The 15,822-nt window shown below is 38.7% G+C and overlaps 1 protein-coding gene across 1 annotated transcript in view; it reads left to right on the top strand.

The window, feature by feature from the left end:
* Nucleotides 1–15,822, top strand: part of LOC139695105 (gonadotropin-releasing hormone receptor-like) — a 53,604-nt gene that overhangs the window by 22,270 nt on the left and 15,512 nt on the right. Inside the window, exons 2-3 of the mRNA XM_071593741.1 lie at nt 2,233–2,508; nt 7,485–7,581. Of these exons, the coding sequence (XP_071449842.1) occupies nt 2,258–2,508; nt 7,485–7,581 (348 nt within the window). The 5' untranslated portion in view covers nt 2,233–2,257. The remainder of the gene's footprint in view (nt 1–2,232; nt 2,509–7,484; nt 7,582–15,822) is intronic.

Genomic DNA, 15,822 nt, shown 5'->3' with positions numbered 1-15,822 from the left:
TGAGGTCTTCTGACCTGAAGAAGGTCTCAGAGAAGGCCGAAAGCTCAAACAATATAAATTGTGTTCTTTTACAAGTTTTATATATATATATATATATATATATATATATATAACTTGTAAATATATATATATATATGTACACACACAGATACACGTGTGTGTTCTCTAGCTATCCCCATTTCACTTCCTCTATGGAGACGGTGAGAATTAAATGCTGGGAACTGCGAAGATCTTTAGCTATGATTCACAAGAAAATATTCCTGACGGTGTCACCTATATTAATTGTTTGAATATATATTTAGCGTTAATTTTCACCGTAATAGCCAACGCTAGATTTGAAAAATGTTAACCATTAGCTATGCCTATTGTTGCTCATATATCGAGTCGTAATGCGTTTCTATCTAATGTAAAATATAGAGTACACAAACCGCGGGTTTCAATGAAGACCATTTACTATGGTTGGCAGGGTAAAGGTCGCTTAAATTGGGCTTAAAGTTTCATATACCTTTTTAAGTCAAACATTTTATTTCAGGAGTAGTCAACCTTAAATTTACTCAATTAGAGAAATCAATGGTTACAATGATTATGCATCCCTTTGTAATTTGTAAAGCGCCGAGATAGTTTATATGCAATTAAATATTGAGAAATTCAACTGAAAGTCGCGATTAAGGATTTTGTGTCCTACCTCCTGAATACGTACCGCCATAATTACTTGCACCTAATAATAAGTTGGCTTTGGAAGTCTGGAAATGGTGAAAATCCATCTTATCTCGTTGATTTGCGTGCGAAAAACATGTTATTAAAATAATTAAATTTCACGTTGTCGATTAGTGATGCGCACCATCAAAATTTAATCAGATCGATAATGTACATATATTTGACGGTGATAATATTCCGCCTGAAACGAGTGAGACGCTTGATGTGTGACTCCAGTACGCCTGGGTGTACATGGTCGTGCATCCTAGTACTGAAACGGAAAACAACAGAAAGGAATGCTATCCAAATTAGCAATTCAAGCAACTGCTCTCGAATTCAAGATCAGTCCTTTTAACCTGATATACACTAGAGGTCATGTGTCCTTCAGACGAATATCTAACGTATAAGCTCCCGCCTAGAAATGAAAGCTTTCTTGGAGGTTTCACTCAGATGAGAGAGATACGAGGGGAACATTAACCGTTTTTTATCTTTGAAGAAGTTACAGAACACATGTGCTCTGTAAATTTTCGGAACATTTTACCCTTGGCTCATATAATGACATGAGATAAAGCAGTCACCCATGCCAATACAAAATAAAATATAGGTATATTATCACATGTTCCAAGAAAACGGAACATAGTTTCGGCACAGAGTAGTTAACAATGTTTCGACATAGTATGTTTCAAATTAAAATATGATACTTTATCTGTTCTTTAACTTGTACTACCTGTGATATGGAAATTAGTAATCATACAAAATATTTAAATTTACATAAAATTGATAACATATACGGGTATTATTTTGAGATTTGCGTAATATTCCTTTACTTTAATTTAACGATGCAGAAAATTGCACCGCAAATAAATGAGACATTTAGGACAACATGAAACATTTTCATTTAAAATATGTTCCATATTTTCTATTAAATTATTGAAAGCGCAAACCGTACACTTCACCCATCTTTATTTCAGAACTATTAATGCTCACAGAGTAAGATGGAAATGGATGGGCCTTTGGAAGTTTGAAAAAAATGTAGCCTAAACTATTATGTGTAACAGCTTAATAAGCTTTAGCTTTCTCTAGATGACTTCGACTGAATTCTGACACATTTCCTTTCCCGGGTGTTCGAAGTTTCCTTATACATCTACTAAATCTTCGCAAGCAGCCACAAATGTCTGTGGCGGGGGGTGTTGGGGCACCAGCCAATTTAGGAGGGCAACAATATCGTATTGACTCATTGAGCAGAAGTTGAAAAGAACGCTGAAAGATCACTTTCGCGAAGGTACTAAAAACCGTCTGATGCGCATCATAAATCGGCATAGTATAGGAGGTTAATTACTGAATCTACGTCCTATGCTAGACGCCGGAATAGGTAGCATCCTCAGATGGAGCTGTCTTGGAAGTATTTGAGTTCCATAATCCCGAATGTCAACTCAACTTTTTTTCTAAGATTTTAGCAAAGTTTGAGGTTGATTTGGGGTGTAAAAAAATGGGCTGGCGTTTCCCTGTATTTCATCCCATTCTTCTCTTTTGAAGGGTCCATCCTCTGCTTCCAAACAAAATGTTGGTGCCGGCTACCATGTTTCCTGGCAACAATATGCATCCCTTGGAGAACGGTTCTTGGTCTCTTCATCCATCTTCGACGAACGACATGGGACCAATCATTGTCGTCGGACTACTTCCCCAGCCTGCTCCAACCCGATCCATTGATATGGTATTCAACGAGGGGCATCGATTGGCAATTATCGTGTACTCCGTGTTAATGGTCATTTCTGCCATCGGGAACATCGCTGTTTTGTCAACAATTATGAGGTAAAAATGAAACTATTTTCCAATGACACCAAGCCCGTTCATAACCGGTCACTTCACAATCGTTCACGGTTAAATGAAGAGTACATAACCGTGGCATTTAAAAAACTTGCCACCTTGTGCCCAGATATAACGTAAACTCCTTAAAACCAGTTTTCAGCACGTAGAAGTGTTAAGTTATTTATTTGAACGAGTATAGTATGAATCGCCGGTTCATGTGGGAAACTTAACAAGAAAATAAGTTAATGAGCAAATTTTCAGTGATGCTTGTTTCATACATATGGATTGTAACTTCCCTCCTATGTAACCAACCCGAAGGCTGAGTTTTAAAGTGGAGGACAGAGCTCACTCCTCGAACTAATAAGCTGCATATGTGGTGCAAAATGTAGATTTTCAGATTGGTGTAGGAGCGGGTCAGTTCCGTTCCCTGTACCACATGTGGTTTCCCACGAGGTAAATTTGGTATCCAGAAGTACTAGGGGTTTTAGAAAGGGTATCACCTTGGTCCTTCGGTCAGCAGACAAGCACTCTACCTGCCAAGTCATCTCGAATCCACTTAACACAAAAGCCAATGTGACGGTGTACGCCAACCACAGTCAAATTTTATTTCAAGCGTTTGATGTAACATCAAAGAAACTGTATAGAGATGCTTCCCAGGTTTTCATCTTAACGTTCCAAATAGATCGGTCACAAAAGATTTTCAAACTCATATTTTTCCCATCTTGTGAATATATGACGACGTTTGGTCCCTTTTTCTCCTTCAATTTTGTACTTTTAATTCCGCCGCGGTGCTAAGCTTTTGCCCAAATTCCTCAGCAATAATAGCAATAGCAAAAGCATCAAAATCATCTAAATTTAAGAAATATATTGTAAGAATTCCATTTTTGAGGGGAGTCTTAAAATTTCACAATGTTTTAGAAAGTTTGTTTTTCATTGAATAGCAACACGATCTTTATTAGTTTTGGATATAGATACGTGGATTTCAACTTCATTTGTGGCGATAAAAGCAAGAGATACCCGGATAATATAATTTTTAGAAATTTATAATTTCTAAAATTCTAGCATTTTGTGAAATTTGAAGGTTTACAGCTGTCGCGTCATGACACTCGTTAATATAAACATGATATGAGTTTACACGTAGGCACCTTGGTCTAAGTTCCTTGGGTTTTAGCTCGAGCTGAGTACCTAGCCTAATGAGATACCTTTAAACAATTCACGCACTTATATTTGGTTTCATTAAAAATTACTTTCTTTTCAGTACATAGTTTAAATATTTTTCAATGGAATATAACTTGCTAAGAAAAATAACCCATAGCTTAGGAAGTCATAAAAATTTCAACAATATACTTATCCAAGTAGAGGCCCAAAGAGATGGTTGAAACGAACAGAAATTTTTTTCTAACTTCTCCGAAGTATTTCTTAATGAATTATTTCTATTAATTCTCCTTAAGGGTTTCTCTATGCTGGTCGAAAGAAAAAAATTTGGTAGATGAGTAACTGATAATCATTTTGTATGGAGTAAAATATTGCCTATAAAATGAGAGCGAGCAATAAAGTAAAGAAAACTATCACTTTGTTATACTTCATATAATATCTTCACTTTTCCAAGCTATTTTCTTATGGATCCTGAACACTTATAGACAGTTAAGTTGTTCTCTCGTACTTGAGGCAATTAGGAAATTAAATCTGCATTGAACACTTAGTTCTTGGCCAATTTGTAAAGTTAAGATTGCAAAATTCATTTGTTATTTTACTTGCAGATAAGACAAGCAAGTGAATATCAGTTCGTTTAATCGCACATGAGATAAAGTTATTTGTGTAAAGACTGGTGAGAGCATCAAAATCACTACGCAGATTTCGCTATCATTCACTGAGTATGTTTTATCATGAAATACTTAAGCTATCTCGCAAAAAGCACTCTGCTTCACGTTGTTGCTGGGCTTTATCGAAATCAGACTACCAGCTCACACTTGTCACACCACTTATACTTCATCAATATTTCGTTATTTTCTATTAATTCACGGTCATTTCGGTTTTAATTTAGCCATTATTTCACGAACTAGCAGAAGAACCTAGTTTTTCTTGGGAAATACATTTCAACAAATTAAATTTCTTAAATATTTACTTACTACTATTACTATATACTAATTATTATAGTGTCGGTATCATATTTTTAAAATTACAATACATATAATTCCGGCCTCGGTGGCAGCGGGATAATGCCAACACCTATAAATCCATAGGTCTCGGGGTTCATTACCGCCTAGGTGTGTTTTCCTCCGCTTAGGGCTGGAGTATTTACGATAGTCTTTGGTGTTACACGTCTCATACTAAAACACTTTATCAACTGGACGTAATTGGGTTTTTACTTCAGTATATTAACCAAATGTATTAATGAAGTATTATCTACACAAATACAGTCGAGATGTAGGCTTTGAACTTCCCGTGAATAAAAAGTACTTTCACGCCTAATATATACGTATTTACTTTTGTAAAAATTATCATTATCCATGCAAACATATAAACGTAAGGAGCTCAATCATTTTTTCCCAATTTATATATTTTCATGCTGACCAAATTGCTTGAGAATTTTCTTCCCCCCTGTGCCACGTTATCAAACAATTTTTCATTTAACCTTCCTCCACATCAATATATCCACCTCCACCCGTTTCGTTAACCTTTTTCAAAACTCTTCGCTAACCTTTCTCCCTCTTCTTATTAAACTTCCATATCGTTTTCCCCTTTGTTCAACTTGAGTTTTCTATGCTTCACCTAACCTATCCAAATTTACGGCTATAACAGTTACTTTGCCCTTAATAGACGCACGATTACATATATCTCCAAAACCACTCCTACCCAAATTCCTGAAAGCTTTAAGAATTGCTTTTTCTTAACCTCCATTACGGTCTAGGCTGCCAATTCTTTTCTCCTTGATAAAGAAAGTCTTTGCATAGCTAAAATGCTACTCATTTTCTTTCAAAATACGGACAAAAACCGGAAAAAATGTTCAATTTGGTCTATCAATTGTTCTAATTTTAGGATATTGACCATAAAATTCTTCCTCTTTGAGAAGTTCCTTGCTATTTTACTATTATAAACTTTTGTCAGCCATCATTATATAGTCTTTCTCTCAATATTTATCCAGAATAAATCTGTTTTAGTGATGTAATTTGCCTCCGAATCTTCTGAAATATTTGTGTGCCAGATTGGAATTGTCAAATTAAGTTAAAAAGTCCTCAATAGGAATAGCAAAGTTTGAAAAATATATTTTGGCTCATTATATATTTGACATTCCACTACAATCTAAGGTATGCGAAAGAATTACGTATTAATCATTAGAAGTTACCATTTTGTACGCCCTGGGATACCCAGAAAACGTGTATCTTATTCAGGTCTATTTAAAAAAATGATTTTTGAAGTAATTCGTTTTTTAAAGATATTTTCCTTAAATATTTGAAGTTTTTTAGATACAAGAAGTGCAATCTCGTTCATGCCCTGAAAAAATGAATTTTCTGCTCATCCGAATTGGTAATGAAATAATGAATTCTCATTTTATTTAAAAAATCTCATGGGCCAAATATGGCTCAATTATATAATGATTTCATATGAAAAATTAAATTCAGCTTAGTTTTGCAGAGAGGATGTTTTTAAAGCCTCATCCCGACGTGAATAATTAATTAATGCCTGAATATTAATCCTGTTTCAACTGAAATTATATTTTTCTCTACCAGTTGAAAGACATTCTCAACGTATTCAAAGAAAATGTTTACATAAAGTCAACTAGAAATTATGCTAAATCTTACACTTCGGATACAAATAAAACTTCAAGATTGCGACCGAAAGTATTTGTAATTTACTACTAATAAACAGTTTGGTCTGATCTTCTATTTATACACTAGTTTTGCGCACTCGGGTTTTCAGACAATTTCAATCCGCAATCTTCACCAAAAGAACGTCGTTCATTCGATGCTAAAACAGTAATCAAGCCGAAGGTCGGTTTAGTTGGTGACGGTGGAGTTCACCCAGTGCTAAACCTGACGGCGTGTGAAATTCACACATCGGGGTAGTAGGGGCAGTTCCTTCCCCTTTGCCGGTTATGGTTTGCCAGGAAGATCTGGTACCCGAAAAATCACACAGCTTGGGTGGAGTTGAGGGTGCCCAGTAATGACCGAATCGTTGAAGTAATCATTCATGACTCCTATTTATTCATCCTAACCTTGAAAAAGGATGGGGATATTATAAAGTGATTTTTGATGCCAGATAATTATCTGATTTTTCAAAAAATGCATTCCTATCAAGCTTTCAGTTAGCGTAATATTATTGTAAATATATTTAAGTTAAGGGACCGTTGTAGTCTAGAGCGCTGAGGTGCTGGCCGAAGGGCCCGGGTGCGATTGCCGAGGACACCTCTGGGCACCCTCAGCTTCACTCAGGCTGTGTGATTTTCGGGTGCTTGATATTTTTGGGGAACCATGGGAGGCACAGAGGAAATAACTGCCCCCCCACCCTAATGCATGCATGCATTCAATAGGCTATTGGTATTAGCATTATTAGGCGAGCTATATCCTCTCACAAAAAAGTCAGCCTTCGGATTGATAACGTTGGCGGTGGTGCTAGGTGCATCCTAACTTGTTTTTTTATGATTAGCATTTTAAACTTTTTTTAAGAATGACAGTCATTTTCCAAATTTAACATTAGTAGACAGTGATATCTATTTTATAAATACATTATAAATTTATATAAATCATCATAGTTAATTTAAAACAACGCAAAGTAAATATTCACCTCCGTTTTTTGCCTAAAATATTTTTTTGAAAACTTAACCAAAAGATCAATTAAGAATTTCTTAGCTCTAAATTCAAGCAAAAAAACCTGTGGCACATCTCTTTTTATGATGATTCTTGTTCAAGCTCTGATCCAAAAACTTAATATTGTGACTTAAATTGAGTTTAATGCCATGATGACCTTTTTTTTCGCAGGAGATCGAATGGAAAGCGATTGAGTCGGGTGAACCTTATGCTCTTCAACTTGGCCATCGCAGATCTTCTGGTCACATTCCTTCTCATGCCACTAGAGGTAAGTTAAAATTCAGGGTGCTAGTGTTTTGTCGAAATTCTACAAATGTAGATGTGAAGTTATGGATACGTAAATAGCGAGCAAAGCAAACGGAGTACACATTTTGTAAGCAAAACGGAGCACAAATTCCAGCGAAACTACATACTATATTCAAGGGATTCGTTTTTCATTTGCCATGTTTTCTAAGTCCGATATGAGTCCAAAGCTGGAAAAAATATTTGGAGCAATAGCATAAAGGGAGTGGACGACCCGAGAAAGATCTTCGGTCGCAGGAGCAGTTTTTGTATACTCAGATCGAGGCAATGCCCTCTTGTGGTGGGATTAAGAAGATTAACTCTCATCCTCTAATGCTTCCCGCAAAGAAAAATTGATGAGTTCTTTTTCAAGCCACTGCGGTACAATTAAGGTTATGACTTTTTTTAGAAATGCTAGTGACTTTTCTTACTTCACGTTATTCGGATTAAAAAGGTGATTTGTCATTTCTTCCTCATTAAATTATCAATATAATCTGCAACGGGTTTATAGTTTATCCATGCTAAAATTTTATTTTTAAACCGCGTGCATCATTGGCTACTGAAAGTCTTAGTGTACCTCGACCTCGAGCTAGAAAGAAAAACGAAGTGCAGAAAAGAAATCATTTCACAAATTTTAACAAGACACGTTTCCACAATAAATCTGAAACGAATAGGGATGATCTTAAATAGCTGATGGGAAACTGCTCTGGTTCATCTAAGTTTGACAGCAATCGTTGATCTTTTACTTGATGAATGAGTTAAATTTTTTAGCAAGGAGGACCTACTTTACGATATGGTGTTCATCCTTTTGATAAGTATTTTCGTGTCCTTCATTACCGACGTGAAAAACTATCCTGAGAACTGAAGTCAGCTTTATTGTAGTGACTTTTGGTTTCCAATTTCTCATTATAATTGGCAGAAATGTTTTACATTTATCTTTATCAATTTCAATTTCGTGGGATTTATCCGTGGGATGGTGATGTTTCAATATGGGAGGAAGTTTCCAAAGTTAAAGGACATATTCTTAGTGACTCAACAGACTTTGGATTCTTTCCACTGCTAGAACAAAAAATGCCATTAATCTTTGTAAAGTGTCACAGTGACCATAACAAGTCTCTGAAAAGGGGTCGCGAACCAATAGTCTAGAATAAATTGATAGAGAAAATAAAGATATGTTTATTTGATAATTACTTCCTTAGCCATTCTCCATCTAACGCTTTTACTCAGATGTTTCAAATGAAGCGTAAACTTTGAATATGGAAGTGATATTTGCAAAAATATTACTCTTCCATATTTATTTTAAAATATCTACAAAAAACCTCAGTCAGTTTGTCGGGGCTGCTTATTTAATTCCTATTATTCTAAGTAAATACTGGCAATATTTGCTTCAATATCGTGTAAACAATGGAAACTGGTTATCTACCTGCGGGATTTAATTGATATTCAGAACGCACATCTTTAATGAAAGTTCTTTAAAACTAAAACCCGTTTTTATAATCATATTTATCGCAAAGTTTACCCACATTTCCATCTTTATAAAACTGGAAAGAGAGAGAGAGAGAAATACAGTAACAACATTTTACTAGTAGACAACACTTTTGGCTGTAAACTAGCTTCATGAACGGACATGGAAAATAATGCGCATAAAGCTGCCAATGCGAAAGCAATATAGAACCGTAATCAGGTGCAAGGTTGTATCACATACAAGTATAGTGGTCAGCGGCTGACCTACTAGATTAAATTATATGTCATTATATTAAATCTTTGAACCAAAACCCCCCATTCAGAAAAAAGTTCGTATTAATCTATTCATACTCAATCCATTAAAATACACATTACTTGTAGCCCGTCTGAATTTATTCTTTAACTTATTGTACTTCCTTTAGCCTAAATATGTGTTTACCCTGTTCCATTTTCTTCTCTAATGTATCTATCTAATCATCTCTTCCATGATCCATGTTTTCATTGTCCATTTCCCATAGTTTATCGGTTTCCATAGTTTTATTTGCGGCTTTGGATATCCCTTTTTGGTGTATTCCCATTTGCCTTCGATGGTACTTAGCTCTTTGCCCTCATTCATGATTTTATCTACAACCTGGTGATATTTTTTCCTTGTCAATGCATGTAATGCTTCTACATTTCATTTCTTAACTTGCCGCCCCTGCCTTATATTTTTGAATCGGACACCACATTTCATAAGAAATAAATTGTGGTCCGAGTCCGCATCTGCTCCCGGGAAGCTGTCCGAATTTATGACACTGTTCCTAAACCTGTGTCTAACCAGAATATAATCTAGCTGATACCTCTCTGAGTCACCTGGCATTTTCCATGTAAACCTTCGTCTTTTGTGGTGTCTAAACCAAGTGCTGGTGATGAATAACCCGTCTTCTACAGAACTCAATTGCTTTCTTTCTGCGGTTATTCCTTGTTCCTAATCCGTAGTCCACCATTTTATCAACATCTATTCCTTCGCCTACCGTCGCATTCAAATCCCCCATAACTATCAAATGTTTCCCTGCAGGAACACACGCGATTATGTCCTCTAAATTATTCTATACTATCGACTTCTTCCTCCTTATGGTTGCTCGGTGGCATGTATACCTGAATAATAACTAGGTTCGTCGGTTCTGCTTTTATCTCTACTAGTAATATTCTATCCGTTACCTGTTCTATGTTGACTACGCTTCTTCCTGTCTCTTTATTTAATGCTATGGAAACCCTTCGTTGGATCTCGTCCCCGCCGCTGTATATTATTCTATAGTTATCACTCCAATAATCCTCGCTATTCTTCCATCTCACCTCGCATAGACCTAAAATATCGATATTTCCCCTTCCCATCTTTCGCTTAACATTCTCCAATCTCCCTGTCCTCATCATTGTCCTAACATTCCACGTTCCTAATCTAACTAATTTGGTCTTCGCTTCCTGCGTCTTCTGTCCTGCTGCTGCTGGTTTTCCCTTTCAAGGGTTTCGTGGGTTGACAACCGCGGAAACCTTGCCTCCCCCGCTACCGGGCACGACACACGGCCGATTGGGCCGAGCCCCGTGGTTGCCAGGACTCAAAATATCTCTATTGTCCATCATATTTTTCTTGGGAATGATAATTGAGGTGGTTTCCCGTTGCCTTCCTCAATAGTGTTTTTAACGTGACACCATCACTCACTGGGCGCCCCACTGGGGTTAGACGCCTTTGTAGCCGCCTCACTGAGGAACAGACGCTGCGTGGACTACCTTTCGTCTGGCTCCCAACCTTCGACCTATTTGGCAGGGGTGACCCGACCAGGAGCAATTACCATTGCACCCGCCAGCACAGCTCTAGGGGGTATCAAACCGCGCAAGCACGTCCACCACGACAAGTTTGTAGTCCATGGGAGGGGATATATATATATATATATATATATAGATAAATAAATAAATAAATATATATATATATATTTTTTTTAAGGTAATCTACCGGTTAAGGTAGGTTTTTCGATGGACACAACTACCAAACAAATATTTTGTGACTACTAACAAAACACAACCCTAAATTCTACTCTACACCAGGTCCCTCTTCATGTCTGAGTACTTTCTTCCTCCCTTCATCCCGTCCAACATCCCTATCCTGTTCCTTCCCTTTCCTCTTTTGCCCAACATTCTACCCTCTATCACAGTCTTCAACATCCCACTGCCTGTCAACACCCCCTTCATCCACTTTTCCTGCCTCCATAGGATTGCTCCCAACAAACCCCTCTCTTCACCCACCATACCAAGTACTTCCTCATTTGTTTTCTTCTCGGTCCATTTCACCTTCTCCATTCTTCTCCACACCCACATTTAAAAGCCTCCAGTCTACGTCTATCCTCCTGCTTCAATGACCACGTTTCCGCGCCGTACATAGCTACGCTCCATATCAAAGTTTTTACGAGTCTTTTCTTAACATCCTTACTCAAAGTCCCCGTCATCAACTCCCTCCTCCTCGTGAAAGCCTCTTTGCCTAGCGCAATTCTTCTCCTTACGTCCCTACTACTTTGACCGTGTTGGTCCAAAACACTACCGAGATACGTAAACTCTTATACCTGCTCTAGTTTTTGCCCTCCTATTTTAATGTTAAGCTTGCCCTTTTTCTTTCTAGAAAATCGCATAACCTTTGTTTTATTAATGTTGATTCTCATCCCATACCTGTCGCACTGAATTTCCAATTCACTCAGCAATGCTTGCAGCCCCTTGGCTGACTGACAAACTAAAGCTTGGTCATCAGCAAACCTAACTGATTTTACGAATTCCCCGCCCACTTTCATTCCTACCTCTAGTTCTTCCCATGCCTCTTTGATCATTTCCTCTGCATACAGGTTGAACAACAACGGTGATAATGGGCAACCCTGCCTTACACCCCTTCCTAACACTGCCCATCCTGACTCCCCGTTTCCCACCCGCACCTGAGCAGTCTGAGACATGTACAGGTTGCGGATTAGCCTTCCCAATAATAATAATAATAGTTTTTCCCAATTCACTCTATCAAACGCTTTTTCGAAATCTACGAAACAGGCAAATACCTCCTGGTTGTGTTCTATATTCCTCTCGATTAATAATCTCATTACTGCAATGGCATCACGCGTACCTCTCCCCTTCCTAAACCCAAACTGATCATCCCCTAAGTAATCATTTGCCCTACTCTCTATCCTTTTGTTTATGATCCTGAGAACAACTTTTGCTGCGTGGGTTATCAAACTAATTGTCCTATAGTCCTCACATGACGTGGCCTTTCCCTTTTTCGGAATAGGAACTAAAACTGCTCTCACAAAGTCTTCCGGCCAGGTTCCCTCCTCATAAATGCTACGGATCAGCCCATATAGCCTCTTCCTCCCACATTTTCCTAAGCATTTTAAAAGTTCCACGGGAATGTTATCTACCCCCACGGCCTTATTTAGTTTCATCTCCCTTAATGCCCTTTCTATCTCATTGTCTAGTATGCCTGGACCTAAGCTGTCTTCCTCTACGTCATTTTCTTTTTCAATGTCTAACTGTGTTGGTCTGAGTTCTTTACTATACAGTTCTTCTATATACTCCTTCCATCTCTCTTGGATCTTTCCTGCGTCAACTATTACCTTACCCGCCTTATCTCTAACTATTAGCATAGCTCTTCCTTTCTTACTTCCCGATAACGATTTAACTTTGCTGTACAGCGCACCGATTTCACCCTTCCTCTGGAGACTTTCCATATCCTCGCACTGCGTCTTCCACCATGCGTCTTTTGCCTTATTTGTTGCCCGCCTCAATTTATTGTTCAATTCTTTGTACTTCATTTTGCCTAATTCTGTATTTATATTCTTCCATTTTCGCCGCTTATCCATCATTGTAATCATCTCATCCGTGATCCATGGTTTCCTAGTCCTTTTAGCGTTAACGGTTCCAATAGTGTCTTTTGCGGCTTTAGACAACCCTTTTTTGATCATTTCCCATTTTTCTTCGATAGTAATAAGCCCTTTACCATCCTCCATGATTTTCTCTACCGCCTGTTTGTATTCCTTCCTTTTCAACCCATTTAATGCTTCTACATTCCATTTTCTAACTCGCCGCCCCTTCCTTATCTTTTTGAAACGTACGCTACATTTCATAACAACTAAATTGTGGTCTGAGTCCGCATCCGCTCCCGGAAAGCTGTGGGAATTTATCACACTATTCCTAAACCTGTGTCTAACCAGGATATAATCTAGCTGATATCTTCCTGAGTCACCTGGCATTTTCCATGTATACCTGCGTCTTTTGTGGTGTCTGAACCAAGTGTTGGTGATGACTAACCCCTGTCTCCTGCAGAACTCAACTGCTTTCTCCCCGCGGTCATTCCTCGTGCCTAAACCGTAGTCGCCCACCTCATCACCATCTCTTCCCTCGCCTACCGTCGCATTCATGTCCCCCATCACTATCAAATGTTTCCCTGCAGGAACACACGCGATCATGTCCTCTAACTGATCGTATATCTTATTGACCTCTTCTTCCTTATGGTTGCTCGGTGGCATGTATACCTGAATAATAACTAAGTTCGTCGGTTCTGCTTTTATCTCCACTAGTAGTATTCTATCCGTTACCTGCTCTATGTTGACTACGCTTCTTCCTACCTCTTCATTTAATACTATGGCAACCCCTCGTTGGCTCTCGTCCCCACCGCTGTATATTATTCTATACTTATCACTCCAGTAATCCCCGCTATCTTTCCATCTCACCTCGCATAGACCTAAAATATCTATATTTCCCCTTTCCATCTCTCGCTTAACATTCTCCAATTTCCCTGTCCTCATCATTGTCCTAACATTCCACGTTCCTATTCTAACTAATTTTGTCTTCTTCTCCTGCGTCTTCTGTCCCGCTGCTGCTGGTTTTCCCTTGCAAGGGTTTCGTGGGATGACGACCGCGGAAGCCTTGCCTCCCCCGCTGCCGGGCACGACACACGGCCGATTGGGCCGAGCCCCGTGGTTGCCAGGACTCAAAATATCTCTATTGTCCATCATATTTTTCTAGGGAATGATAATTGAGGTGGTTTCCCGTTGCCTTCCTCAATAGTGTTTTTAACGTGACACCATCACTTACTGGCCGCCCCACTGGGGTCAGACGCCATTGCAGCCGCCTCACTGAGGAACAGACGCTGCGTGGACTACCTTTCGTCTGGCTCCTAACCTTCGACCTATCTGGCATGGGTGACCCTACCAGGAGCAATAATTATTACTCCCGCCAGCACAGCTCTAGGGGTCATCGGAACGCACAAGCCCTTCCACCACGTCAAGGTTGTAGTCCGGGGAGGGAAATATATATATATATATATATATATATATATATATATATATATATATATATATATATATATATATATATATGCATATCAGGTGGCCAAAGTGAAAAAAGTTTTGGACTCGGACAGGCGTTTAACCATCGCCCTCATCAGTGAGAAGACCGGTCATTCAGTCGGAACCGTACACACCATTGTAACAGATAATCTTACGATGAGGAAAGTGTCGCGAAGCTGGTGCCGAAAGTCTTGAGCGAGGAACAAAAACTGTCGCGGGTGGAAATTTCACAACAACGAAATGCGGCGTGGCAACGTTGCCTCACCCCCCCCCTACAGCCCCGATCTGGCTCCACCTGACTTTTTCTTGTTTCCGCGAATAAAAAGGGAACTCTAATGATATCGGTTCGACTCCATCGAGGCGGTTCAAGGGGTGACGACAAAGTCTCTCAACGGTATTCCGGAAACCGACCTCTAGCGGACTTTTGACGAGTGGCAGACGCGCTGAACTAAGTGTATCGATGCAGGAGGAATGTATTTTGAAGATTATTAACTAATTGTATTGATAACTGCTATAAATTTTGATTTTCTGAACTAGTCCTGATACTTATTGTACGGACCCTGTATACATGTATATGTGTGTGTGTGTATATATATATATATATATATATATATATATATATATATATATATACATATATAATATAAATATATATAATGTATAAAACTTAGCACTAGTGGACACAGAAAAAAACACAGATACACATGGATGTAAATGTAACATTAAGAAACCAAACATTTCACACCTCTGTACATATTAAACCCACAAACAAACAGCATTACTTACACTATAATAGTTGCCACCCATATCACACAGAACGCTCCATTCCTTACTCCCTGTCCATAAGAGGACACAGAATTTGCAATGACCCTGATTCCCATGATAATTTCCTTTCAAGTCTACACTGTTCCCTCCTCAAACGAGGTTATCCCGAATCCCTCCTGGACAAAAGAATCCGAAAACATGCGTACACTCCCAAACCTTCCTCCACCGCGGAACCCCACCCTCTTTCAATTTGCACCACATACTTCCCGGGCTTAGAATCTCTACGATCAATCCTAAAAGACCTCTACCCTATCCTAAAAAATCATAATGCCACCGCCAACCTTTTTCCCAAATGTCCCTCAGTTACTTTCAAACGCCCCGCCAACCTATCCGATCTCCTCAAATGAACCAATCCACTCCTTAAATCCCCAACCTGCCCCAAAACCACTCCCACGCCATGCAATAAACCCAGATGCAAAACATGCCCTATTTTCAAAACCAAAATCCCATCCCTCTCCCACCCGCTTTTTAACTCTCTCCCACCAATTCCCTCCTCTACTTGCACATTAAGCAATGTAGTGTACCTTCTGAAGTGCCAACGTTGCCCTGCCGATTATATTGGGCAGTGCACCACACCCCTC

This window comes from Hetaerina americana, unplaced genomic scaffold, assembly GCF_022747635.1.
Source record: "Hetaerina americana unplaced genomic scaffold, ioHetAmer1.1.p SCAF_1, whole genome shotgun sequence".
In the NCBI taxonomy this organism is placed as follows: Eukaryota; Metazoa; Arthropoda; class Insecta; order Odonata; family Calopterygidae; genus Hetaerina; species Hetaerina americana.
Note: the sequence above shows the minus strand (reverse complement) of the source record. Positions and strands in the feature narration are given on the sequence as shown.